General features: G+C 38.5%; 1 protein-coding gene across 10 annotated transcripts; it reads right to left on the bottom strand.

The window, feature by feature from the left end:
- Window positions 1-588: 588 nt before the first annotated feature.
- Window positions 589-27,684, bottom strand: LOC148843307 (protein POLAR LOCALIZATION DURING ASYMMETRIC DIVISION AND REDISTRIBUTION-like). Of its 10 annotated transcripts, none has more exons than XM_088958338.1 (5): window positions 27,574-27,679; window positions 27,468-27,495; window positions 26,935-27,363; window positions 18,890-19,344; window positions 589-1,170 (listed from the first exon to the last, which is right to left on the bottom strand). In XM_088958338.1, exons 3-5 carry the CDS (start codon window positions 27,299-27,301, stop codon window positions 880-882), a joined length of 1,113 nt encoding a protein of 370 aa, XP_088814464.1. In that variant the 5' UTR covers window positions 27,302-27,363; window positions 27,468-27,495; window positions 27,574-27,679; the 3' UTR covers window positions 589-879. The 10 variants fall into 10 exon arrangements, with proteins under 10 accessions (XP_088814464.1, XP_088814467.1, XP_088814472.1 ...); XM_088958341.1 differs by having other exon boundaries at window positions 26,935-27,358; window positions 27,574-27,655; XM_088958346.1 differs by having other exon boundaries at window positions 27,460-27,495; window positions 27,574-27,653.
- Between the last annotated feature and the right edge of the window lie 227 nt (window positions 27,685-27,911).

Raw genomic sequence — 27,911 nt, 5'->3', positions numbered from 1 at the left:
TAGGTCAGAGATGTTTGGGTTCATGGATGTAAATAACCCATGCAGGATGTTGACGTAGCAGGAAGGAATTCTTTTCATGCTTGGAATTACTGAGGGTACGTTTGGTTCCATGGATGCCTAAAATCGGAATCCTGAAGTCCCATTCCTGGCGGTATGGGCTTCCTCCACATGGGGAATGGGATTCTTATTCAAAAGTCTTCAAGAACTAAAGAATTTCTGAACAAAAAACCCCTCTATCCCTAATATTAATAAAATAGTAATAAAATAACACTACAATAAAATATTAATAATCTAATAATAAAATATTAGTATAAATTAAGTACCAATAAAATAATATTTTAACAAAATATAACAAAAATAAAATAATAATAACTAAGTACCAATAAAATAAAAATATAACAAAAATAATAAAATATTAATAAACTAACTCAATTGAAAATTTTTGGATAAATCAAATTCCGGCTCCAAATGAACCAAACACCAATGATTAGAATCCAACTCCGATTCCATCTGAATCAAATAGGCATTGGGAATAGACAATTCGGATACTAACAGTAAACCAAACGGATCCTAAAAAATGCTGCAAAGTATACAAAGATAAAATTCACCTGAAAGAGAAGTGCATCAACACCCTATACAACGAAATCAATTTCATTTCTCCCCATTGTTTATCATCTTCTCATCTTCTCGTCGGCCTCACTATTGACTACCCCTTCTGTGAATATTCCACAAATTGTATCCCCCAACCAAAAAAAAAAAAGCAGCATGATAGAGGAAAGAAAAAGAATGCAAGAGATCCAGATATGATTAACAAAAGATTTACAGATATGTGCTATATCAAGACTTTCTTGATGTAATGGCTCTTTGAAACCATGGCACTTAACTTGACAAGCATGTCGCTTCTGGGACATGCTGAGAGAGAAGCTGGGCAGTGTCCTTCCACCAGGAAACCTCCATTTCTTTCTCATGGAGTTTGTGCATTGTGCATTCCAAAGCAAACTCAAGCTCTGCTATCCGTTCTTGCTGTCTTTCTTCCAGTAGCTCATGCAACTTTCTCTCCAGCTCTGTAGGAGAAACTCCATAGTAATCCTCAGTATCTGCATCTTGTAGATTGTCCACTTCTATAAAACTTGTACTTTGGCTTCCAGAGGGAACAGTATCATCATCTCCCTGTTATTTTCAGCGCTTATGTGTTTGAGAATAGAAAATGCTGACATCATAAATGCAAGACAAAAAGAGAATATGTTCCTGGAGATTTCATATGGAAATTTCTCTTTAAAATGACCTGAATATGTTGATCAGAAGTAAAAACCTACTGTATAGTCAATATCAGTTAATTCATAGGAAGATGGATTTTCCACCCTCAACATCCTAGCCCTGTGCTCAGGGATATCAGTTTAAAACTTCACCTTTCAACGTTTAAAAATATATTCAACATACACCTGAATTTTATAACATGCACTAAAAACCTTTTGCTACACTTAGAAAATTAAAACTGCAAATTTTTTAGGAAGGAATAAAAAAGTAGGAATTGGACATGCAAAGACCAGCAATTGGCAATATGACACAGGAGTAACAGGATAAAATCCTATAATTCCTAAAAAAATCTCAAACCACAAACATGTGTAACAAATTATTACTTGGTCATATGTACTCATGATTCACAACCCCCCCCCCAAGCTTTCTAATTTCTCTAGAGGAAAGGAGATCTTCAAATGTTTCTCCCAAATATCATGTAAATTTGATATATCGGCAGAATTTTAAGATGGATTGTCCTAAATATTCCAAATTCTGAAAAGATATTAAGGTTTTTCTTTTCATTTGCCACAATCAACAGAAAACAATTGCAAGGCTTAATAAACACTTGACTCCACCAGAAAAGAAAAACAAAATGAAAAATCTTTTGATGCAGAACTTCTAAGTCCTTAAAGAATAAGTACCTGAATCTAGCACTTAAGATCCATCTAAAAGATAAGATAGAGACCCAGACTGCAGTCGAAGATAGGTCCATAGAACGAGAAGTTTCCTTGGCACTCTTTTATATCCTTCAAAACTTTTGCAGGGACAAACTCAAGGTTTTAAATGGATAAAGGCATAGTTGAGGTGTAATGTCCAGGAAAAGTGAGTGTAAGCCTCAAGGCGTTGTGAGGCATAAGACTCAAAAATAAAGAAAAAAAAAATAATTGACAATTACATAAGTTTATAAGCAATAAGTTATTGCTTTTAAGCATTAAATAAAATAATAATACATCAATTAACAATTATATATATTTTACATTACATGTTTCAAAATGCAAAGTTCTCAAATTATTCCAATGACCAAGAAGAAAGAAATCATATGAGAATCATTCATATAATTGATATTAGATTTATGATGATCCATTATTTAGATGAAAGGAAAAGAAACAAAAAATAACAAACATGGGATGTTAAATTTAGAATTATAAGGAAAAAATCCCACTTGATTTATCCAAGAGAAACTAAGAACCTGATAGGCCCGTTTTCTTTGCACTGAACTCTCCTAAAACACTAAGAGAAACTAATAGAACTTGATTTTCCCTATTGGTTTTTCATTTTTACGCTTTATTTGGCCTACAATCATTGAACTGCTCAATCTTTACATTTTGAACTATAAAAATGCATAAATTTTTTTTTTTGCATTAAATCACTAAATAATCATTGATTGTTGAGGCTTATGCCTTAACATTTTGAATTCAACCTACACCATATGTCTTGAGGCTTGAGGCTTATGCCTCATTCTTCCGAAGGCTTAAGCCTTGAGGCAAAATCTGTGTAACTTGTCTCAAGGCATACACCTCACGCCTCAAGGCTTAAGCCTTTTAAAACAATGGACAAGCTCCACATAAACCACTTTTGATATAGAAAAGAAAGACTTTCATAATATGAACCAGGTGCAGATTCCTTGATCCCTTGATCCTTCTACCTATGCTATCATTCTTCTCCAACTTGGAAGATTCTTCAATAGGTGGCATCATCTTTCCTCAATATGCACACATATGAAGCCTGTTAGGCAAGAAGATACTTGTTGACAGTTGCTCCTTCAAGGTTTTTGTTGAGTTGGGCTGACTTCTAGTTATTAGGCCCAGTTATTTTGTTCTTATTTTAAGTTGTTAAGTTAGGAAGTTGTTGGGCTTTAGGCCCATTAGCTTATGTTTTTTAAGTTGTGACTATTCAGCTACTTTAGTAGCCGCCCTACTAAGGGCATTCTTGTAATCTTTCATTCTTTTAAGTTAAGTATAAAATATAATGAGGGGTTGGCGGCAAGAACTAATTCAATTCTGATTAACATCCCACTCTTTCTTTCCTCGCTTTTCTTCTCTACTGCTGAAACTCTTCATCTTCTTCTTCTTTCTCTTCACAAGGAATTCATCCTGATTTACAAACAGTGATTTCTACTTGGTATCAGAGCAAGGCCGAAGGTTCCTTGAGCTGTTTTCTCATGCAGCCCTAGATCGGCCAATTGCATGGTAATTTAAGAGGCTGATCAAAGATCTCAAGTAAGCCCAGTTTTTGGATTTTTTGGTGAATCTGTTTTGCCCTATAGCTGATCTAGGGTTTCTCATCAAAATCAGGAAAAACTGGAGAATGGGGGAGAGTCATGTTTCTGTTGGACTCTTTAATTTTGACCTAGGAAGTGGTGCCCTAATTTTTTAAGGTTCCTTGGATTTTTCTGTAGGGGGTGGCTCTAGTCCTGCCTGATTTGGAGGTTTCTGGAGAGAGCGGCTGCCTCTTCTCTCTCTTCTCCCATCCCGCAGAAAATGAATCTTTTGTGGAAGGACCATCTGGGGCACCAGAAAGGTGTCGTTGGTTCCAAAAGTGTTTCATTTGATCTTCTTGCATATTAAAATAATTTTCTTTGCACCTTTTGAGAAGTATGGATGGTCACGGAGTTGAAAACAAGCCCGAGAGTGAAATGGGACCAGTTAGTGGAGGTGATGGAGACCTTTTCGGGGCTAAGACCATTAGTACAGTTAAGTTGGATGGTTCGAATTACTTAGAATGGTCACAATCTGCAAAGATGGCTATTGGTGCTCGTGGGAAGTTAGGGTATATCACTGGTGAAGAAGTGAAGCCCGAAACTAACAGCTCCAGGTGGGTACAAGAGAACTATATGGTGATGACTTGGCTGTGTAATTCAATGTTGCCCCATATAAGTAAAAAAATTTTATGGGCAAATATAGCTAAGGAAATATGGGATGGGGTTGCAGAAACCTATTCACAAAGGGAGAATGTTGCTAGGACTTATCAATTGAGAAATCAGATTATTGCTACTAGGCAGGTTTACTTTTCAGCCCTTAAAACCCTGTGGCAGGAGATTGACCATTTAGAGACATTTGCTTGGGAGTCCACTAAGGATGCAGCTGCCTACCAGAAACACCTAGAAAAGTATAGGGTATTTGAATTTCTTGTTGGCCTTAATCTCGAGTATGATATTGCAAGGTAGCACATTCTTTCCAGGGACAATGTTACCCTCTCCCAAGCATATGCCTTTGTGTCAGGGGAGGAGAGCAGAAGAAATGTGATGATGAAAAATTCTGGGTTTGATCAGTCAGCCATGGTTAGCACTGTGAGACCTAAACAAGGTGGAGACCAGTGTGGCATTGAAATAAAAAAAGAAGACTAAAAAGATTTGATCTGTGACTATCGTAAGAAGCCTAAACACACAAGAGATACTTGTTGGAAGCTTCATCCACATCTTGTGCCGAATAGACTAAAAAATAAGAAGGGAAATGCTCACATGGCAGTCACTGGTAACATTCCGACCCCTCATACTACAGCTGCTCTAGAGTCTGTTGCAGCTGCTACAGTAAGGGCCGAACTTGAGTGGTATGAGTAGTTTCTGAACCAGCGGGATACAGCCAGTTCTAGTTCAGCAATATGCGGACAGCAAGGTACAGGTGGTTCTGGTGGAGTTCATTCTACTTCCTTTGCTCACACAGGTAATTCACATGCCACTACAAATAATGTTTCTACTTCAAGTAAGGAGGGACCTCCTTGGATTATAGATTCTGGAGCCTCAAAGCACATGACTCATAGCTCCACCATTTTTTCCTCTTACCAGCTCTGTTCTGGCAGAGACAAGGTCTCCACAGCTGATGGATCTCATGTTACCATTGTTGGGAAGGGGTTTGTCAAGATTAGTGATTCGATTTCCCTTCCCTCTGTCCTTCATGTTCCTAGATTGAGCACTAATTTGTTATCCGTTAGTAGTTTGATTAAGAACCTGAACTATTTAGTAATTTTTTCTCCTGGTCATTGTATCTTGTAGGATATGGATTCAAAGAAGACGATTGAGAGTGGTGTGAAGTGAATGGAATCTACCTCCTGGATGTGCTTCCTCCTCATCAAAGTTATCATGTCAGCAGGAATAGTGAGTCAGGGTCTGTGGGTCAAAATATGCTTTGGCATAATCGTTTGGGCCATTTTCCTTTTTCTTCTTTGAGTCTTTTGTTTCCAAAGCTATTTGAGTCTGTTAGTTTGTCAAGTCTGAAGTGTGAAGGTTGTCGATTTGGAAAGCATTGTAGACATTCCTTCAAAGCTAGTAATAAAAGGTGTTCTTCTTCTTTTGATGTTATTCATTCTGATGTGTGGGGACCTTATCATGTTCCTTTTATGGGTGGTTATCAATATTTTCTCTTATTGTAGATGATTTCTCTCGATATTCTTGAGTTTACTTGATGAGATCTCGAGATGAGGTACCATCCTTGGTAAGGCAATTTCATCAGATGGTGCTAACACAGTTTGGAACACGAATAAAGGTGTTCAAATCAAACAATGCCAGGGAATATTTTGAAAAACACCTTACTTCATATCTGTTAGAATATGGTGTTGTCCATCAGAGCAGCTATTCCTACAGCCCACAGTAGAATGGTGTTGTAGAAAGGAAGAACATACACATTGTTGAGATTGCAAGAAGCATGATGATCACATCTATAGTTCCAGTTGGGTTTTGAAGTGATGCAGTTCTCACAGCAGTATATTTGATGAACAGGGTGCCCTCTCGTTTACTTGGATTCAGCACCCCATTCAGTCTTCTTTTTCCTGAGGGGGAAATGTTTCATATTCCTCTCAAGGTGTTTGGGTGTGTTTGCTTCGCACATATCCTTAGTCCTCACCGCTCGAAGCTTGACCTGAAGGCAAAGAAGTGCATCTTCCTTGGATATGCAGAAAATCAGAAAGAGTACTGTTGCTATGATCCAGTCTCTAAGAGTCGGTATGTTACTATGGATGTCACTTTTTTTGAGTCCATATACTTCTACAGTGATGCTGAAAAGGGACACGTATGCAGGCTTAAGAAGTCACATTATGGCTTGAAACGATCTCCCAAAGCATGGTTTGACAAGTTCAGGAAGGCCTTGGTTGCTTTGGCTACACTTAGACTCAATCCGATCATACCTTATTTGTGAAGCAAAGGGGATCCTTGGTGTCAGTCCTAATTTTTTATGTGGATAATATTGTTGTCACAGGGAATGACCTAAGTGAGATTGATTGTTTGAAGAAGAATTTACACAAAGAATTTGAAACTAAGGATCTTCGAGAACTTAGATACTTTTTAGGCATTGAAGTTGCAAGATCAAAACATGGAATTTTTATCTCTCAGAGGAAGTATGTCTTGGATCTTCTTCAAGAAGCAAGGAAACTTGGAACAAAGGCAATCAATACTCCTATTGATCAGAATCACAAAATTAATGCATCAGAAGGTGAGCTAGTAAAAGACATTAGGAGATATCAGAAACTTGTGGGGCGGTTGCTATACTTGTGTATGACAAGACCAAACATTTCCTATGCAATAAGTGTGGTAAGTCAATACATGCATGCTCCACAAGTCCAGCATTGGGAGGCTGTTGACATGCTTATCTGAAGGGATACCCGAGCAGAGGCATATTGTTTGCTGATCATGGACAATTGAAACTCTTGACAATGTGGCCGGCCAGAAATAAGAGGAAGAGAAGAAAAGAAAAGAGAAGAAGAAGGGAGAAATGAGAAGAGAAGAGAAGGGATTGGCAATGTAACAGTGTTGGCGGCGCCAGCCTTTATTATAATAAATATAGGGCGGCAGAAATAAGAAGGGAAAAAACCCTTGTGCCCCTGTGCTATAAGTGAGTACAATAACAGACATAACAGAAGTAAAAAAAATAGAAATAAAAAATGCTTTAACTAGCCAAACAGACCCTAACACCAACAACTAAATTATTTCAACACTCTCCCTCAAGTTGGAGCATAGATGTCAGTCATGCCCAACTTGTCACACAAATCTTTGTGTCGCACATGATGAAGACCTTTGGTGAAGATATCTACAAGTTGTTCTTCTGAGCTGACATATGGAGTACACACTTCTCCATTTACAAGTTTCTCTATAATAAAATGCTTGTCCACTTCAATGTGTTTCGTCCTATCATGTAGGACTGGATTAGCAGCAATATTGATGGCAGCTTTATTGTCACAGTAGAGGGACATAGGATTGCTCACTGCAAAACCCAATTCACCTAACAAATTTCTTATCCACATGATTTCAGCAACCCCATGAGACATAGCTCTATACTCTACTTCAGCTAGATCTAGCCACCACACATTGTTTTTTACTTCTCTATGTGACCAGGTTTCCTCCTACAAAGGCACAATACCCACTGGTAGACTTTCAATCATTGACTGCTCTTGCCCAATCTGCATCAGTATATACTTCCACCTTTAAGTGACCATGTTTCTGGAACAACAAACCAGCTCTGGAAAACTTCTAGAGGTATCTCAGGATCCTCTCTGCAGCTTCAAAGCGAGTTGTCCTAGGATTGTGCATGAACTGATTAAGGACACCCACTACATAAGCAATATCAAGCCTGGTCATAGACAAATACAAAAGTCTCCCTACGAGTCTCTAGAACTTCTTCACATCTTTCAAAAACTCTCCCTAATTGTCTCCTAGATGATGATTAGATTCAATTGGTGAGTCAATTGGTTTTACCCCCAACTTGCTTGTATCTTCTAGTAGATCTAGTACATATTTCCGTTGGGAAATAAAGATGCCCTTGTGAGAGCGAGCAACTTCAATTTCAAGGAAATAACGTAAGGGGCCTAGATCTTTCACCTCAAATTGAGTGGCTAAGAATTTTTTTAGTCTCCGTATTTCAGCCTCCCAATCTCCTGTGACCACTATGTCATCCACATACACAATAAGGGCTGCAATTTTCCCTTCATCTCTTTTGACAAATAGTGTGTGATCTGACTGGCATTGTTTGAACCCCATCTGTTGAACTGCTAAATGGAACTTACTAAACCAAGCCCGAGGTGATTATTTCAACCCATATAAAGATTTTTTTAACCTACACACCTTTTGTTCACTGCCTTTGGCACAGAACCCTGGAGTTGGGTCATGTACACTTCCTCTTCCAAGTCACCATTCAAGAAAGCATTTTTTATGTCCAATTGGTGAAGTTCCCAGTCAAGATTTGTTGCCAATGAAAGAAGGATCCTGATAGAGTTCATCTTGGCTACTGGAGCAAAAGTCTCTACATAGTCCACTCCATATACCTATGTAAAGCCTCTTACTACTAGTCTATCCTTGTACCTTTCAACAGTTCCATCAGTCTTGTGTTTCACTATGAACACCCACTTGCACCCCACTTGCTCCTTCTCCTTAGGAAGGTCAACCAACTCCCAAGTGTCATTTTTGTGTAAAGCATCAATTTCTTCCTGCATTGCATCGGTCCATTCAGGTTTAGACAAAGCTTCTGCCACATTCTTAGGAACGGGGACACTATCCATAGAAGAGAGGAATGCACGGAATGAAAGTGAAACATGATCATAGGACACAAAATTAGAGATAGGATGATTAGTGGTAGAAGACCTAACACCCTTTCTCTTAGCAATAGGAATATCAAGATCATTGATGACAGGTGAATCAACATTTAGAGAAACAGACATATCAATAGGAGCAAGTGTACCTAGATGATGAGACAGATCTGCCTTTGGTGAATCCGTTGATGTTGGTTGCATAGTGTCAGGTTCCACGGCTCTTAAACTCTACTGGCTTTTATGGCGAAAATGAAAAACCCGGAATGGAGGAGGATCGGGTAAAGGAGGTAGTTGAGTTTGAGTCGCCTGTTTCTCCTCAACCCTACTCTCCCCCTGAGGAGAAACCGAGAAAAAAGGTTGATTCTCAAAGAAGGATACATCAATGGAGACATAGTACTTGCGAAAGGTAGGATCATAACAGCGATACCCTTTTTGAGATAAAGGGTAACCAAGAAAAACACAGGGAATAGCCCGAGGATCAAGCTTACCTCGAGTAGGGGACAGGCTATGGACAAAGCAACGACACCCAAAAACACGCATAGGAATGGTGGACAACGGAGCTGTAGGAAACAAAAGCTGATGTGGGGCCTTATACTCTAGTAACCGAGAGGGCATGCAGTTGATGATGTATGTATCACACAAGACTGCATCCACCCAAAAACGTTTTGGCACATTCATATGAATTAATAAGCCACGAGCTACTTCGAGAAGGTGACTATTCTTTCGTTCAGCAACACCATTTTGTTGGGGTGTCCTAGCATAAGAGCTTCGCTGAAGTGATCCACTTGAAGCAAAAAACTCTGTGATATCACTGTGGAAGTATTCCTTCGCATTGTCCGACTGGAAGATATGGATTTCCGTTTGAAACTGAGTGAACACCATGCGTTGAAAATCTTTCACAACTTTTGGCACTTCATCTCGAGATCGCATAGGGTAAACCCAGGTGTATCTAGAATCATCATCAATCAAAGTAATGAAGTACTTATATCCAGCCTCAGTGGGTAGAGTAACAGGGCCCCAAACATCAAAATAAACAATATGAAGTGGAAATTCAGATCTTTTATTTCGCAAAGGTAAAGAACTTCTACAATGTTTACTCAATTGACATGTCTGACACACTGACAAGGACTCAAACAACTTTGGAAACATAACTTTTAATGACTCAAAAGAAAGATGACCTAGACGACTATGCCATAAATAGGCTTGACTCTCACTTGACAAACTCATGGATTCTGTAGCCACAAGACTAGCTTTATTCTCTAACACATAGAGACCATCCAACATGCTTCCTCTACCAATCGTCTTCCCCGAGGCCAAATCCTGAAACACACATGAAGACGGAAAAAAAGTGACTGAACAGTTCAAGGAGTGAGCTATACTACTAATGGACAACAAATTAATAGGTAATTTCGGAACATGCAGTACATTAGGAAGGGTAAGGCCAAGTGGGAGAGATATGGTACCTCGGCCAGCTATGGTAGAAAAAGAACCATTAGCTAGTTTCACCTTATCTCTCCTAGAGAGAAGGTTATATATCTGAAATAAATTTGACTTACCAGTCATGTAGTTTGAGGCTCCGAAGTCAATAACCCAAGAGAATCAGTGGTATGAGATGACACATGGAAGGTAGTGGCAGCATTACCTGATGTAGACGCAAAGGAGGTAGAGGGAGTAGGACCAAAATCCATCTGGCGGAGAGTCCTACCATACAATTCCAAATGTTCACGAAAGGAGTTGATAATTTCTTCCTTAGGGTCAGAACTAAGATGCCTCTCCTGAGTTACCAAAGGACTAGTCTCTGTCGATGCCATATTAGCTGAGTTATACTTTTTCTGATTCTATTGGCTTGGTTTCTTGCCCTGATCAGGTGTTGACTTCTTACCCAAATCCCATGCCCATTTAGATTTTCCATGGAGATCCCAACATGTATCTCTTATGTGTCGTGTCTTCTGACAGTGAGTGCACCAAAGTTTACTCTTATCATCTGTTTTTTTTCTAAGAGTCACCTTTTTTAAAAACACCTCCGACATTAGTATATGAATTTCCCCGAACAGCTAGGGCAACTGACTCCCCTTCTACACAATTCATATGAAGGATTCAGCCCTAGGAGAAAGGCAAAGACCCATTGTTGAGATACAAGTGACTTATACGCCTTTGCATCTTCATCACACTTCCAATTCACATCCTGATAGTGATCAAGTTCTTTCCATATCGATGTCAAATCAGAATGGTACATCGAGAGATTCCTCTCCCCCTGCTTGCAAGTAGAGGATTCAGCTTGCAGATGATATATCTTGTCATAGTGTCTCTGCTCTGAATAGGTGGACTTCGCTTGTTCCCATATCTCACAAGCAGTTTCAGCCCACATAAAAGTCTTCCTTGCCTGTGGCAGCATGGAAACCAAGAGCCAAGACATCACCATACTATTCTCTTGGTTCCACCTATCATATTCAACACTTCTAGAATGTCTAAGAACATTAATCAGCAAGAGAGATCCTTAACACTTATAATCAAGCCAAATAAGTGAGATAACAGGTCATCCTTGACCTACAATCGCCTTAACACAGGAACAAGATCACACGATCCCGAAAAACAAAGGTATAAAGATCTGACAGCATTCAGCAGCCCAGATTCATTGATTTTTTCACTTGGTACATGACCAAGGAGGGTAAGAAAAAGAAAAAAAAGGAAGGATTGTACTAGTTGTAGATTTGTTTTCCTCAGTCCAGATTCAGATCTCTATTCCGCCCAGATTCAACAAGTTGGAAGAGTGAAGTCTGTTCGATTTGTTCTCTCAGTCAATATTCCCACTCTATTACCATCTTGACAGTGTGGCCGGCCAGAAATAAGAGGAAGAGAAGAGAAGAGAAGAAAAGAAGAAGAGAGAAGGGAGAAGAGAAGAGAAGGGATTGGCAGTGTAACAGTGTTGGCGGCACTAGCTTTTATTATAATATAAATAGGGCAGCAGAAATAAGAAGGGAAAAGGCCATTGTGCCCCTGCTATAAGTGAGTACAATAACAGACATAACAAAAGTAAAAAAATATAAACAGAAACTAGAGGCTTATGCAGATGCAAATCGGGCAGGATGCCTTGATGATAGGAGATCTACTTCAGGAGTATGCACCCATGTTGGGGGTAACCTTATTTCATGGAAGAGTAAGAAACAGACAATGGTGGAAAGATCAAGTGTTGAAGCTGAATACAAGGCCATGGCACATGGAGTTTCAGAACTTCTTTGGATCCGTTCCCTATTGGGAGAGATTGGTGTACAGGCAGAAGAACCTATGATGTTGTATTGTGATAACCAAGCAGCAATTAACATTGCCCATAACCCAGTTCAGCATGACCAAACTAAGCACATTGAAGTGGATAGCCATTTCATCAAAGAAATGGTGACTTCTGGGGAAGTTTGTCTCCCACACATTGCTTTTGATATGTAGCTTGTTGATGTTCTCACAAAAGGTGTTGCAAGGAACAAGTTGGAGCATGATCCACGCAAGTTGGGAATGTGTGACATTTACTCCCAACTTGAAGGGGAGTGTTGAGTTGGGCCGATTTCTAATTATTGGGCCCAGTTGTTTTCTTCTTATTTTAAGTTGTTAAGTTAGGAAGTTGTTGGGCTTTAGGCCCATTAGCTTATGTTTTTTAAGTTGTAACTATTCAACTACTTTAGTAGCCGCCCTACTAAGGGCATTCTTGTAATCTTTCATTCTTTTAAGTTAAGTATAAAATATAATGAGGGGTTGGCGGCCAGAACTAATTCAATTCTGGTTAACATCCCACTCTTTCCTTCCTCTCTTTTCTTCTCTACTGCTGAAACTCTTCATCTTCTTCTTCTTTCTCTTCACAAGGAATTCATCCTAGATTTCTACTGTTTTTTCATTTTTTTGATAAATAAAGATTTAAATCAATTCATTCATGGTTTTTTATTTCAGTTTTATTTATTTGCCATAAGTTGTTGGGCCTGGGCCCATAATACTTTTTATGCTTTTATAAGTGCTTTTTAACAGCCGCCCTACTAAGGGCTCATTAATCTTTGTACTTTAGCCACATGATAAAGTATAAATATAAATAGAATGCCAACAGCCCAACACTTATGACCCCCCTTTTCCTTCCTTCTATTCTCTTTATTTTCCTTTTCTTCTCTCCTACTGCTGAAACCTTTTCTTTTCTGTTTTCACCTTTTTCTCTTATTTCGTGCTGTTATATAAACTTCTACTTGGTATTGGAGCCAAGTTTGAAGCCTTGGAAGTGGGTTCCATGCTGGTTTAGGGTCAGCCAACTACATGGAATAGGGAAAAGGCTGATCACCCTCAATTTTGGAGCCTGATTCTTAGTTTTTTTGGAGTTCTTTTGCTGTTGCCCAAGATGCTGGACTCGGAGAACTGCCCAAAACAAGAACAATCAGAGAGAGAAGGGTAGGTTCTTCAGTAAAAATCCTTTTCTAGACTTCCTTGGGATAGGCAATTCCCTTTGCAGAGGTTGTTTGACATATTCTTGGGGATCGACAGCTGCTGGAACTCTGACCTCTTTGGACAATTTGGTGGATGAGATCGATCTGCTTAGGATTTTTTTTCAGGGTGTGTCTCTTCTCGAGTGTGATTTCCCCTTTCTACTGGGTTCCCAGGTTGTTTCTGGGCTGTTGTTTTTGCTCCAGAAATCAGTTCAATTTGACCCAGAAGCTTTTCCTTTGACCTTTTTTGGTGAGATTGTTTGAAAACCAATGGCTGCTGGTCGGAGTAACCAGAAGTCTCCTAGTGATAACAAGAGACACACCCTTTGCAGAGGTTGCTTGACATATTCTTGGGGATCAACTGCTGCTGGAACAGTCTCTGACCTCTTTGGACAATTTGGTGGATGAGATCGATCTGCTTAGGATTTTTTTTTCAGGGTGTCTCTTCTCGAGTGCGATTTCCCCTTTCTACTGGGTTCCCAGGTTGTTTCTGGGCTGTTGTTTTTGCTCCAGAAATCAGTTCAATTTGATCTGGAAGCTTTTCCTTTGACCTTTTTTGGTGAGATTGTTTGAAAACCAATGGCTGCTGGTCGGAGTAACCAGAAGTCTCCTAGTGATAACAAGATGATTCTGGCAGGTGCTAGACACCCAGAATGCAGGAATAATAACCATTGTGAAATTGGAGGGTGCAAACTACCTAGAATGGGCTCAATCTGCACAGATGGATATTGATGTAAGAGGGAAATTGGGATATACCACTGGGGATACAAAGAAGCTAAAGGCCTCAAACACATCGTGTGCAAAATGGATGCAAGAAAATATAAGGGGATGACCTGGTTATGTACCTCAATGCAGCAACGTATTAGTAAAAAATTCATATGTGTAGACACTGCAAAGGAGATTTGGGATTGTGCAAAGGAAACTTATTCTCAGGGTATGAATGTGGATCGTGCCTACCAGTTGAGGAGTTAAGTGAATAGTTTGAAACAAGGGGATAAGTCAATAGCAGTTTATTTATCATCCTTGAAGACTTTGTGGCATGAGATTGATCATTTGGAGACTGTTGAGTGGCAACGTACAAAGGATGATAGCACATATCAGAGGCTTGTAGAGGCAACTAGGGTTTTTGAGTTCTTGACAAGACTTAACCCAGAACACAACATCATCAGGCAAAATATTCTCTCTTGTGATAGTGTGAACATGTTTCAAGCATATTCTCTTGTTTCAAAGGAGGAAAGTAGAAGGAATGTCATGCTCCGACCTTTTGTTTTTGAAGCCACAGCAATGGTTAGTAGTGCTACTAAGCCCCGACCTAGTGGAGATAAGGGAGGTAGTGATGAGAATAAGGAGAAGAAGTATTTGGTGTGTGATTACGGAAAAAAACAAAACATAGTAGAGACACCCACTGGAAACTTCATCCTAATCTTATTCTACCTTGTCTCAGAAACAAAAAGGGCAATGCCAATGTTGCAGTGATTGATGAAACCATGGAGTCTATTGCTACTACAACTGTTAAGGCCCAGTTGGAGAATTATGGGCATCTAACTCGAAAGGATACTGATAGCGGGGAATCCTCTAGTGGTAGACATTCTACTTCTTATTATGCCTATACAAGTAGTTCATATGCCACTATCAATTATGTTTCTATATCAGGTAAGGAGGAACCTCCTTGGATTATAGACTCAGCAGCCCTAGGACACATGACTAGTATATCCTCTACTTATCAGTTATGTTTTGGCAGGGATAGAGTTTCCATCACTAATGGTTCATATGCACCCATAGTTGATAGAGGCACCATTAAGGTGACCAATACCATTACCTTTCCCTCGGCCTTACATGTACCTAAATTGCATGCAAATCTCCTTTTTGTGAGTAGTTTGACCAAAAGTTTGAATTGCTTAGTAACGTTTTTTCCTGATCATTGTGTTCTTTTAGGATCTAGAGTCAAGGAAGATGATTTGGAGCAGTCATTAGGTGAATGGGATCTACCTTTTAGGCTTCTAGAGATACATCCTCGGCATCGAAGTCATCATGTTAGTTGCAATTCTGGAGAGTCCAAGTCAGTGAGTGAGATTATGTTGTGGCATAATCGATTGGATCATCTATAATTTCATTCATTGACTCTTTTGTTTTCTAAGCAATTTGAGTCAATTAAAGTGTCTAGTTTGGAGTGTGAAAGTTGTCAATTGGTGAAGCATTGTAGACATTATTTTTCCCCTAGTAACAAAAGTGCTTCTCCTCCATGGGTAGTTTTAGATATTTTTTATTGTTTGCTGATGATCATTCACACAATTCTTGGCTATATCTAATGCACTCACATGATGAGGTTCCATCCCTTGTTCATCAATTTCATCAGATGATTCTTACTCAATTTGGCATATGTATTAAGGTGTTTAGATATAATAAAGTTGCACGGTATTTTTAAATAAAAAACTCTAGCTGCATATCTTGTGAAGTATGGAGTTGTTCATCAAACTCATGTACCTATTCTCCCCAATAAAATGGGGTGGCAGAAAGGAAGAATATACAACTTGCTGAAGTGGTTCGAACCATTACGATTGCTAACTCTATTTCAGTTCATTTTTGGGGGGATGCAGTTTCCACAGCAATCTTTATAACTAATTGTATGCCTTGTAGAGTGCTTAGCTTTTAAACCACATACATTTGCAAAAGAACATGGGATTAACCAACTTTCCCACCCCAAGATAACGGTAAACAAATGGGGCCTAAGTTTGATCCTAAAGCTAAGAAGTGTGTTTTCCTGGGATATGCTCTGCATCAGAAGCAGTGTTATTGTTAAGACCCTGTGTCTAGGAGTCATTTTGTTACAATGGATGTCACCTTTTATGAGTCCACTACTTTCTTTTTAGATCTTCTTTCTTAGGAGGAGTGTTCTTCTGTTCCTCCTCAGGGGGAGAGTTATTCTGTTCCTTTGCCATCCCCTCCTCTTCTATCCACTCCTAAAGTTCCTCCTCCACCAACTTCTATAGTTCATTTACCAACTCCTCTCCATTGCTCTTCTCAATTTTTTTGGCAGCAGCATATGAGGGCTGATTCTGATGCCCTAGAAGAACTGATGCCACTCTCAGTTGATCCTACTTCAGATTCACTAGTCATAGATCCAAGTATAACTATTGTTCCTATTACTGATATTGTCCCTATTACTATTAACGATACCTCAATTCCTTGTGATATTGATCTTCCTACTATTAGACAGTTTTGTATGCCCTTAGCTTCAATCAAAATTGATGTACTTTATGAGTTTATTGTAAATGAATAAAAGTGCATATTTGATTCATGTTCCCTTGGTATGTTTCTGTGTAATACCCTTAAACTGGACACTTAATGAGACTCGTGTTAGTTTACAATGTTCACAACCAGTGGGTCGGTCTGGGGAGACCTATCCTGATAAGGCTGACACTATGGTGCCACCAAATCGGTTGGGGTGGCTTGTCTCAGCTACCGGGGTGAGACCCTAGGCACATACAGTGTGGGATTAATTGAATCTTTGAACTGGACCAGATTTCCAGTATTGCCCTGGACCTTGGAGATTGATGGGCAAAACTGGAAAGTTACACCCGACCCCTAGACTCGATTATGATACTGCACTAGGTGTCGGATTGGGCTGTCTTTGATATACCAATCAGTGAGATCCTTAGCGACGTCAAAACCTAGGTATGTTGGGACAGTCTAAGAATTCATCTGAGTGGGTGATCATAGTGACAGAATCAGCCCCTTTGTCGGACAAAGGTAATGATCGGGGATGCACTCTCACTGATGGAAACCAAGACTGCCGACAGCCGATTTCAATCGTTGAGACTTGTTTTGCAAAATATATTTTATATGAGATATAAAAAGTATATATATATTATGGTTTTGAAATGTTTGCAAAATGTTTTAATTCCCGGGATCCATACTTGAGAGAGTGCAACACTGTTCCTTGCAGCCGAGGGAGAGGTCCTCTCTTGTCGGGCAATGTATGACCATTATGGGCTGAGAGGTTAAGTGTAAGGTCATTAAGGATAATACCTGATGGGCTAATCTTGCATCTGCCCACAGTCCCTAGGTGTTACAAGGTGGCTTGGCCCATGAACCACTTAGGGCAAGTGTTGGGCCCATAGAGCCCATCTGATGGGTTTCAGGGGGTGCACTGTCCATAACAGTGTATTCGGCCAGGCCTTGTAACAAAGGTTGGGCTGAACCCATGTGGCTGATGTGTAGATCAATGTTTGGGTCCCACGCCATACAAGGAAGCCCAACTGGGCAACAGTTTGGAAGGTTTAATGAATACATAACCCTAAATGGGCCTTAATCCCATTTCGAACTGGGCTAATTTGATTTGTCTTTAAGGGGCGAATTCTGAGATAAGATCAGCTGATAGGATTGAGCCCACACCCTATCCACTCAGAGAGTCCAAGATCTAAATGAGATTTAGATTTGGAAACTTCCTAATTAGATTAGGAGCTGGCTAATCTAATCTGCAGATAAGATAAGGATTATCCCTTATCTTAAAGGGACTTCTAATCCAGATATGATTTGGGTTAGCAACTCCTAATGGGATTAGGAGTTGATCCCTTTAAGTCTATAAAAGGAAGAGGGGGCGACAGCCTTTAGACATCCAAACACACAATCACCAGCAACAGTCTTGTCTTCAGAGATGAGATCACAGAGGAGAGAATTCTGCACCCTGCAAATTCTCTCTAGCCGCCTCCTTCCTGCAGCCGCCGCCTATAGCAGTTCGATCTCCATTGCTTGGGAGAAATCAAGATCAGATCTTGATTCCAATCTTTTGGAGAAAAGATTGGTAGGAGTTGTATTCACTAGCCGCCTAAGTGATTCTTGGGAAGAATCAAGTTCTTAGGAAGGACACTGTTGATTCTGCTCCACCCTACACTGCGCCATCTTAAGTGGGAGCAGATTTTGGTTTCTACCTTGGGCGTGAATACCTCCGTTGAGAGATATTATTTCTCTGTATCAAGTATTATCTCTCTCTCCTCCTTTTGGTTCAGATCTGGTTCAATTTATGATTCAAGAATGATCCTTGAAAATATAATTTTCTAAATAGGGAATTCGATTCCCAGTTGAAGGGAAAGAAAAATTTTTGAAATTCGCCCCTCCCCCCTTTTATTCCACAATCTTGGGCGTCCATATGATGGTTTCCTATTCCTTCACCTATTGCACTTCGCAAGGGGAAGAAAAAGTGCACCCCCATGGCCCATTGCATTTCACATCACGTCTCATATAACTCCCTTCCATCATCCTACTATGTTTTCTTGTCTTCTCTTGCTTTTGTGTCTATACCTAAGGAATGTCACTAAGGCTCTTTCCAAAATTGAGTGGAAAAAGGCTATATAAGAGGAGATGGATGCCCCTACAATGGGCAGTAACCCATTAGAATCAAGAAATATATGATAACTACTTACAAATGGGACAATTTGAAAAGACGAAGACCCTTCACTGGTGGGTCGCAGATATCAATTGTCAGCATGCCTGAGGTGACTTTTTTTTATAAACTTATTTAAACAGGATATAATACGGAAGAAATAGCAATCCACGTAAAGAAAGGATATATGATGAACTCAAAAGGAAAAGAAAAGAAGGTATATGCTATCAGTGCCTCATACCTCTCTCAATTGCTCTTGTGGATGCCTCATAAAAACACCAGTATCCAAATTGATTTGCATAAGCTCCAATTCAGATTCAAGCTCTGCCCCCAGCTTTTCCATTCCCACTATACCTTCTCCTGTGGGTGTATCACATTTTGAAAACTCATCACATTCCATGGTGATTTCAGAATCTACCAGATGCTGAAATGATGCACAATTTTGAACAGAAAGATGGTAATCCGTCTTTCCACCATCATGTGACTCTTCGGTGAAACAAGGGACATTATCATGTGGATCAGACTGCTTAGAGATTACATCTCTCAAACATAGTCCATCTTTAGCTTCTTTAAGAAGCATTTCCATTTGTGCCTGCAGCTCCATCATTTTACAGTATTCATTTTTTGTTGCAGCAACCAGAAAAGCCAGACTAATTCCTAGACCTAAGTTGAACGATAGATCCTTCATATGCTTTCCTGGAAGGGGAAGGAAAAGAATATTTGCTTGAGATAAAATAAAAAAAAAAAAAAAAGATCAGATAAGACTAACAAAATAAAATAATTTAAAGAAAAAACGGATCCGATGAGGCTGCTGGAGTAAAATACTAGCTTCTACATGCATTATGTAGCATAATGATTCCTAAACTTGCAACTTCATATTGCAGAAAAATTATCAATACCAGCAATAGTTATTTACAGCAAATTTCAAATCTTGGAAATTATAAGACACAAGTAACGGGCCATACAAAATTTGAAAAAATAGCAAAACATTTTCAGTTTTTCTCACATATCCCAATACTCTACATTAACTATGACAAAGTGGATGGCATTCTGTCTCACAATATCAAGCTCAAGGTTTCCATACCATATTACCTACAAAAGAAAAAATATGTACCTTGAACAGAAATGTTCTAGGCACTGCATAAGATCCTAGCACTATTAAATGATTATGTCGGGTTTTTCATGTGAAACACTTCCTAATTATGAATGCCATCCTTAACTTATAAAAACAAAATTTCACACAGTTGCTTCTACCAGGGAAGTGTCAGTTGAACAACTAGCTGGTGTGGGCCTGTAGATTCCACAGGAACTTGGATGATTGGGAAGTGGGAATTCTTGAGGCCATATTTAGTACACCGCAAGATGTCAGGCCTGATCCCAGCTCTAGGGATTCTAGGGTTGTGGGTATGGGAGAATTCTCACTGTTTCTCTACCAGATCTTGCTATATGGCATTGCTTGATGCATTTCAGATCTCTTGGTCTTGGATTTGGGGTGACCAAGTCTCTATCAGCATCATTTTCTTTGTGTGGTGTGTCAGGAAGAAGAAGATCCAAACCATTGATAATCTGCTGCAGTAAGGTATGGAGATGGATAATGCTTGTAGCCTGTGTAGATTGGCACCTCAACCTGTCCATCATTTGTTGATTCACTGTCCTGCCACCTACCAGATTTTGTGTTGGTGCTTTCTGCAGCTATTTCAGAATCAGTGGGTCCTCCCCCTACTGTTGCTGATTTCCAGTCTTCTTAGAGTGTTGGTGGTTTCTCGGTTAAGTGGATGTGGAAATGGCAGGGTCTTTCAAGGAAAGTGTGTATCTTTGGAAGCCATTATTGGAAAGGATGAGTGGGCATTGATAACATGGGCTGGTGTGTCAAAGTTTCTTGAGCAATTCAGTCTGTTTGCTTCATAGATTATCCATCTACCATCATTTTTTACCTTTTTCTTTTGTGTATGACCTGTGAATACATAATAGTAATACACTCGTTTGTAAATTTCTGAGAGTTTCTCACACTTCTTTATATACAATACTATTTTTCTATTTATCATGAAGAAAAAGAAGAATTGGAAGGTGTTTGGGTGGCATTGTAGTGTTTAGCTTCCAATGCTTTGCATCTTTGCATTAACATACAAGAATCTTGTTTTCATACTCATTTATGCAGAAAAGTTAACATAAAAGCATACTCTAAAACCAGTGTTTTAAAAGCACAAGGTGCAAAAAAAGCACATAGGGCATTTTGTGCCTGAGGTACAAGGTCTGTGCCTTTTCGAAGCAGGGCACAAAATTTTTAAAAAATGCAAAAAAATCAAAATAAATTAAGAAAATGCAAAATACAATTAATTAGAAAATTGCAAATTTTAATTTTAAAATAGATATTTTAAAAGGCCTATTAGCTCAAAATTTAAAAAATGAAAAAATGCAAAAAAAAAATACTATTAATCTAAATTAAGAGGCATGCATTCCTTTTTGAAGCATGGCACAAAATCTAAAAAAAATCAAAATAAATTAAGAAAGTACAAAATACTATTAATTAAAAACTGAAACTTTTAAAAATCCTATTAGCTCAAATTAAAATACATAAACATAACATGTAAAATATATTCAAGGTGAAAAACCAAAAATAAAATCAAGCATAGAAAACATTTTTTTGATAAATATAGCACATAAAAGATATTCAAGCATGTCAAACTTTCAATTTCTTTATTTCTTTCCAAATTGCATTATTTCTGCAAAATCCCTATTCGATTCTAGGTTAAAGTAGAGAAGAAGAAGAGAAGAAGAAGAGAAGAAGAAGAAGAAGAAGAAGGGTTCGACCAGATGAGGAAAAATCAATCCCCCTCTAGTCGACCCACTTGTATTTATCTCCAATAACATAGTTACAAGAAAGACTATATTGTTCCTCATAAGTGATGGGACACATAACTTAAACTTAGATAAAATAGACCTTTCACTCTCAAATAGATAAACCCAAATGACCAAAATACCCCGATTTGTGTACTCTAACACTCCCCCTCAAGCTGGAGAGAATATGTCATTGAGTCTCAGCATGTCACAAATATAATCTACTCTGCCCTGAGACAATCCCTTTGTAAAGAGATTTGCCCACGGATTTCCTGAGCTCACATGAGATGTGGTTATCACTCCACTTATCACTTTCTCTCTCACAAGTGACAATCGACCTCAATATGCTTGGTTCTCTCATGGAAAACTATGTTGGAAGAGATGTGAACAGCAGCTTGGTTATCACAGTATAGTCTCATGGGTTTGTCAACCGAGAACCCCGTCTCTTGTAGCAAGTTCTTCAACCATACTAGTTCACATGTGGTATGAACCATAGCTATGTACTCAGCTTTTGCACTACTCCTTGCCACCACTGTTTGTTTCTTGCTCTTCCAAGTTACAAGATTGCCACCAAGGAAGGTACAATACCCTGTAGTTGATCTCCTATCTAATGTAGAACCAGCCCAATCAGCATCTGTATACCCTACTATTTCAAGAGTCCCTCCACTTTGGTATAGCAAACCACGACCTGGAGCACCCTTCAGGTACCTAACAATCCTTAGAACTGCTTCCCAATGAGGAATCCGAGGATGTTACATAAACTGGCTCACCATACTCACAGCAAATGATATATCTAGTCGAGTAATAGTCAGATAATTCAACTTTCCCACCAACCTCCTGTATCTTCCAAGATCATCAAACTCTTCACCTGCATCAACACTCAACTTGATATTAAGTTCCATAGGAGTCTCTGCTGGTTTAGCACCTAACAGTCATGTTTCTTCAAGTAGGTCAAGAACATATTTCCTTTGACACAAGTTAATTCTATGCCTTGACCTTGCAACTTCTATTCCCAAGAAGTACTTCAGCTTATCCAAATCTTTCGTATTGAAGTGATCCTGTAGGAACTTCAACCTGTCAATCCCGTTACTGTCACTCCCAGTTATGACAATATCATCCACATACACCACTAGCAAGATTTTCCCATCTTTTGAGTCATGGATGAACACAAAATGGTCTACCTGACATTGTTTCATCCCAAAGTCTTTCACTACTTCATTGAACTTGACAAACCATGCACGTGGAGATTGTTTCAGTCCATAAATTGTCTTTTTTAGTCTACAAACTTTACCATCCTCCCCCTGAGCAACAAACCCTGGTGGTTGCTCCATATACACTTCCTCAACGAGATCACCATGTAAGAAGGCATTTTTTTATATCAAGTTGCACAAAAGTCCAATCATACATAGTAGCTAATGAAATCAATACCCGAACTGAACCAATTTTAGCCACAGGAGAAAAATGTCTCTATATAGTCCACACCATACAGCTGAGAATAGCCCTTGGCCACTAACTTGGCCTTCAATCGCTCCACACTACCATCTGAAAGATACTTCACTGTGTAGACCCACTTACACCCAACAGCATGCTTACCAGGAGGAAGAGCAGTGAGTTCCCACGTGTGATTGTGTTGTAGAGCAGAGAGAAGAAGAAGAGAAAGAAGAAGAGAAGAAGAAGAAGGAGAAGAAGGAGAAGAAGAAGGGTTCGGCCAAATGAGGAAAAATCAGTCCCCCTCTAGTCGACCCACTTGCATTTATCTCCAATAACATAGTTACAAAAAAGACTATTGTCCCTCATAAGTGATGGGACACATAACTTAAACTTAGATAAAATAGACCTTTCACTCTCAAATAGAACCAAAATACCCCTGATTTGTGTACTCTAACAATTTCGAATAGCTAATGTGATGTTAAACATCTTCCAACCCTAATTCTATGAACTGCTTTGTACCAATCCCCCTAAGGGAAGCCCAAACAAGTCCATGTTAAGGTCTTAAATTCTTAATCCCTACAAAAATGGTTTTATAATTTTACTTATCTTTTAAAAACATGTTTTATTGGGAAGAATGAATAAACAACATTAGCAAATAGGAGATTCTCATGGACTTGCCTCAAGGGGCTTGGTTAGGGGTCCAGCGGCAGAGCCCCCAAGCCAACCAATGTATTCCAAAAAGAACAAAAAAGTACATGCTTGAAATGAGACATAAATATAGGAAATGTTGGAAATATCATGGATATATTGTAAAAACTATAGACATGGTGGAAATGTTAAAAATATAGAACGATGTTCTACGAAATGATAAAAGAAGCATAAACACACCTTTTTAAATTATTATCTTGTTCCAAATCATTAAACAAAGCTGAGAAACTAAGGTTATAGACAAAACAATACATTGTAAAGGTGTCCTATAAACCTTAAGATTCAAAACTATATAATAGAATGAGTTCAAGTAAAATTTAAACTCATAGAAAATGCAAATGGTTCTAATAGATCAACTAAATAATCTATTACACAAACAGAAACAATATTTAGTTTCATGTTTGAAATGAATATCAAGCTAGCTTGAAGTGATAATCATGTACAGGTGGGTAATGATATTGCTACTCCACATATCTACAATATGGTCACCAACTTATGTTATAATTCTATCTCTTATACTCTACATGGCACTCGTAGTGTTCACTAGGAAATATGCCAGTTCTAGTGAAATTTTGTGTCACTACCCATGGAAATGAAAATATTAGGATATTCATGGACATTTTAAACCATGTTTTCAAGAAGCTGACCCTAGGCCTAGGCAAGGCACAGAATTTTGTAAGGGAGCTGAATTGACTGGTTGTAGCATTCAAAATTGGCATTGCCACAATTGGTCAAGGAGGAGGTTGTTGCTACAATTCCCCCTACGCTGTGGCACATTAAAAAATGAAAAGCATACCATTTTTCTGAATTGCCCTCTTCTTATTGCAACAATGCCTCTAATAAGAATTTAACACTTAACACCTAGCCAACACATCCCTTTACTAAACTTGTTTAAAGAAAAATGTTGAAGAATCAGATATTTGTTGTGTTGCTGATTATGCTTCACTGCAATGGTAGATATACACCAAGATGCCAAACACCATCTTAGCTCCAAAACTAAATCAAGAGTTGAAAACTGTTTATACAAGAAACAATCAGATCCAAACATCTCTTCCAGAGCTTGGGCCCATAGTTCAGATGGCTCAAATTCTACATGAAAACCCTAAGTTTGTGCACTGAATGTCTGAACATTGTTATCGAAGTGTTGGCTACTCACCTACTTGGCATCAACTTGGTAATACTAAACAAGTTGACAATCTAGTCAACCAGAAAGTTATTTTTAGGCTTTACTTCTATTACAAATTACTTTTAAGATCTATTTGTTTGTGTTTATTTCTGATTGTTTAAAATAATACTACATACTTTACTTAAAAAAAAAACAAACTACAGATGCATTATTTTCCTATATGAATGCTAGCTGCTTTCTATGATTTATGATGGCATATGGTTGGCTGATGTATAGCTTTTTTTTCTTGATAGGTAGCTGATGCATAGTTTTCAAGGCACCAAGTTGAGGCTAGGTAGCAGGGAGTATCTTGTTACCCAGGCGTCACCTAGGTGAAGTGTTTTTTTAAACAAAAACCCTAAATCTTAGGGTAATTTCCTAGGCTCCATAGCAACCAGCTATAATCTTTCATTGGTAATAACCAATAATCCCAACATGTTTATGAGAATAAAAAGAAGAATGTGTTGATTCGACAAAGTTTGAAGTTCTTCATTGCTTATTCGTTCAGGTCAAGTGTTCAAGACAACACACATCAACATGTGTGTTGCTAAAACCCTAACAAATAAGAAATTAATAAAAAGAGTGCAGTGAAAATAAAAGTGCAGTGAAGTTCTGGATCTTCATCCAATCAGTGATGTGTTGGTCTAAAGATGCAAGCAAACAAAGGGGCCACATGAAGTAATCAAAGTTGCACCAAAAGCAAAGGTTATACTTTCTTATCTTAGGCCATGCTTCCTTTTTATGTTTGGAAGAAAAACTATAAACTAAAAGGTCCTTTATGACATTCTTGTAATAAATACCAACTTATATATGATTTGCATCAATATATCAAATATAGAATTTCCTTTTTTATGGTCCATTAGTACCTAAGCACCAAGTGATCATTGCATCATCTAGGGAGACCAAAATGACTAGTCAACACCTTATCATGTTACACTGACACTCATGTCTAATATAACTAATAAAAGGGCATTCTCTTTTCTGTATTTCCACTCAACTTTTTTAGGCCCTTAAGGAGCTGAAATGGTGTGGCAAAATTCTGAAACTTCTGTTTCCAATTATCCACTACAGTCCAAACAAAACTTACCATATAAATCTTAAATGAACAAATATTACAGATTGAACTTTGAATTCAGAGTAAATCATAGTTTGAGTATTAGAATGTTTCTTATTCTGTAAAATTAACCTTGCCAGCTTTTAGGCGGAAGAGCTACAGCAATCTTTTTTTTTTTTTTGGTGAAAAAAGAGCTACAGCAATCTGAGGGCTTGGGTTTAGGACTGGAAATAATATCCCCATTGGATTGAATTAAAATGATTTGAAAACGTTTTTGCTTAGATGTTGGTATTGAATCGTGTGGAATTGACACTTCAGATTCCACATGTTTCCATCAAGTTCCTTTCTATTTACAATTCTTCATGAGAACAGAATCAGCAATGACAGCTCTCCCAATTATTTTAATTATGAACTTCTGGCCACTTTTAATTCCACAGGGGAATTGATTCCGATTCAATTTCACCCTTCAGTAAACACGCACAAAATGATGGAAAAGGAACTTGGCAGCCTAATCTCCACTCCCAATTCCAATTCCATCATAAACCAAACACAGAAGTCAGTTTCTCACTGAAATATTCAAAATATACTAGTATGATCTTTCCTGACTCTTATCCACATAACATGAAGGAAAATAATTATGCAATTGACTGCAGATTTGAAACCATAAACTTCAGTTTTTGTGGCTTCTGATGACTAGTTGTTCTTTTGACAGGTATTAAGCCAGTCCAAGTGGGTTGGACACGCATTTTATTAAGTTCTGCGTCAATTCAAACCCCAGTGAGCTGCTCTTATAAAGGGGTTTCCTCAAATCAAAATTCTGAGAACCTATCAGTAACAATTCTTAGATTTATGAAACAACAATAACCAGTGATTTATATCCCAAGCTCATTAGCATTGTTAAGATGGGTATAACAGTAAGAATCATGAAAATACTTACAAAAGGACAAAAAGAATTAATAACTAACTCAAAGAAAACGTGTCCATCTCTGCAACAAAGTTAAGCCCATAAACCAAGCTAACCAACTAAAGAAAAATATCGAATTTAAAAGGAAAAAAAAAAAAACAATTTCTTTGGAGTGTTGATCATCACCTAATGGAGCGACAACATTAGAAGCTCCGGCAGTTTCTTCTGCGATGGTTGACGATGATGATTCACCTTTTGCTCCATCACTCGAACAGCACAAAGTTAGTGACTGTCCAACTTCTTCTCTTTCAATCTCCTTTCCTCTCCGACACCACTCAATTTCTCTGTTCTTTTCTTCAGCCTTCGACGACGGAAACCTGCGCTTAGACCCGCTATTAGGCCCCTTGGGCTCTCGCTTGAGTAAAGATAACCAACGTGAGACAATTCCAGTTGGCAAAAAACACACAACATGCTCTCGCTTTCTGGTCATTTCACCGTCGTACTCATCGTCGGTGTCGTAGTCACCTCTGTTCAGTATGTCGATAATTTGCATCTCTTGCTCTTGCTTTCTTCAAAAGCAGAATCTCAACCGTCGACGAGAGCACCTGCACTACACTTCAGACCGGAAAGAATAGAAAATTTGAATTAATTTAAAAGAAAGGAAAAAAAAAAAAAAGAAAAAAATCGCAGAGCTAAAGCATGGAAGAATACAGACTCACTTCCCAATGAGTCCGAGAATTTCGCTATCTGAAATTAATGATTCCAGAACGTTAAATTGATTTTTAAGCAAGAAGAATTAATTAAAGAGATAAGCTCGTAAGCAACCTCGGATTCTGTTCGTTGCATAGCTGAAAGCCTATGCCATTGCTCTTTCTCGATGTAGTGATTGTGGCGTACCATATTATGGTGCAACGAAGAGAATTAACTCTTTTTCACTTTAAAGCGCCACATAATCAAGCTTAAAAAGAAAAGTATTTTCAGGTAAAAATTCAATGATAAATATGAAGGGGTTCAATTGTAGAATTAACATTATGACCATAATACCCTAACTGACGTCTGCCTTATTTGTTGTTAACAATTATTATTTTGGGTTTTATGGTCATTTAGCCATACCCTTTTCAGTTTCAACTTTTGACTGGAACGTACGGGATAGAAAGTGTTCA

Source organism: Nelumbo lutea, chromosome 8, assembly GCF_056320005.1.
Source record: "Nelumbo lutea isolate HS-2025 chromosome 8, American lotus-T2T, whole genome shotgun sequence".
NCBI lineage: Eukaryota > Viridiplantae > Streptophyta > Magnoliopsida > Proteales > Nelumbonaceae > Nelumbo > Nelumbo lutea.
This window is presented reverse-complemented; position numbering and strand designations above follow the sequence as displayed.

What these genes read in the sequence shown, in the direction of transcription:
- LOC148843307 (XM_088958344.1), bottom strand. Translation starts at nt 27,301, where the DNA reads ATGCAAATTATCGACATACTGAACAGAGGTGACTACGACACCGACGAT. An exon ending in TAATGTTGTCGCTCCATTAG is followed by an intron (nt 19,345 to 26,934) that starts GTGATGATCAAC and finishes TTCCCCTTCCAG; the next exon opens with GAAAGCATATGAAGGATCTA. An exon ending in CACAAGAGCAATTGAGAGAG is followed by an intron (nt 1,171 to 18,889) that starts GTATGAGGCACT and finishes TGAAAATAACAG; the next exon opens with GGAGATGATGATACTGTTCC.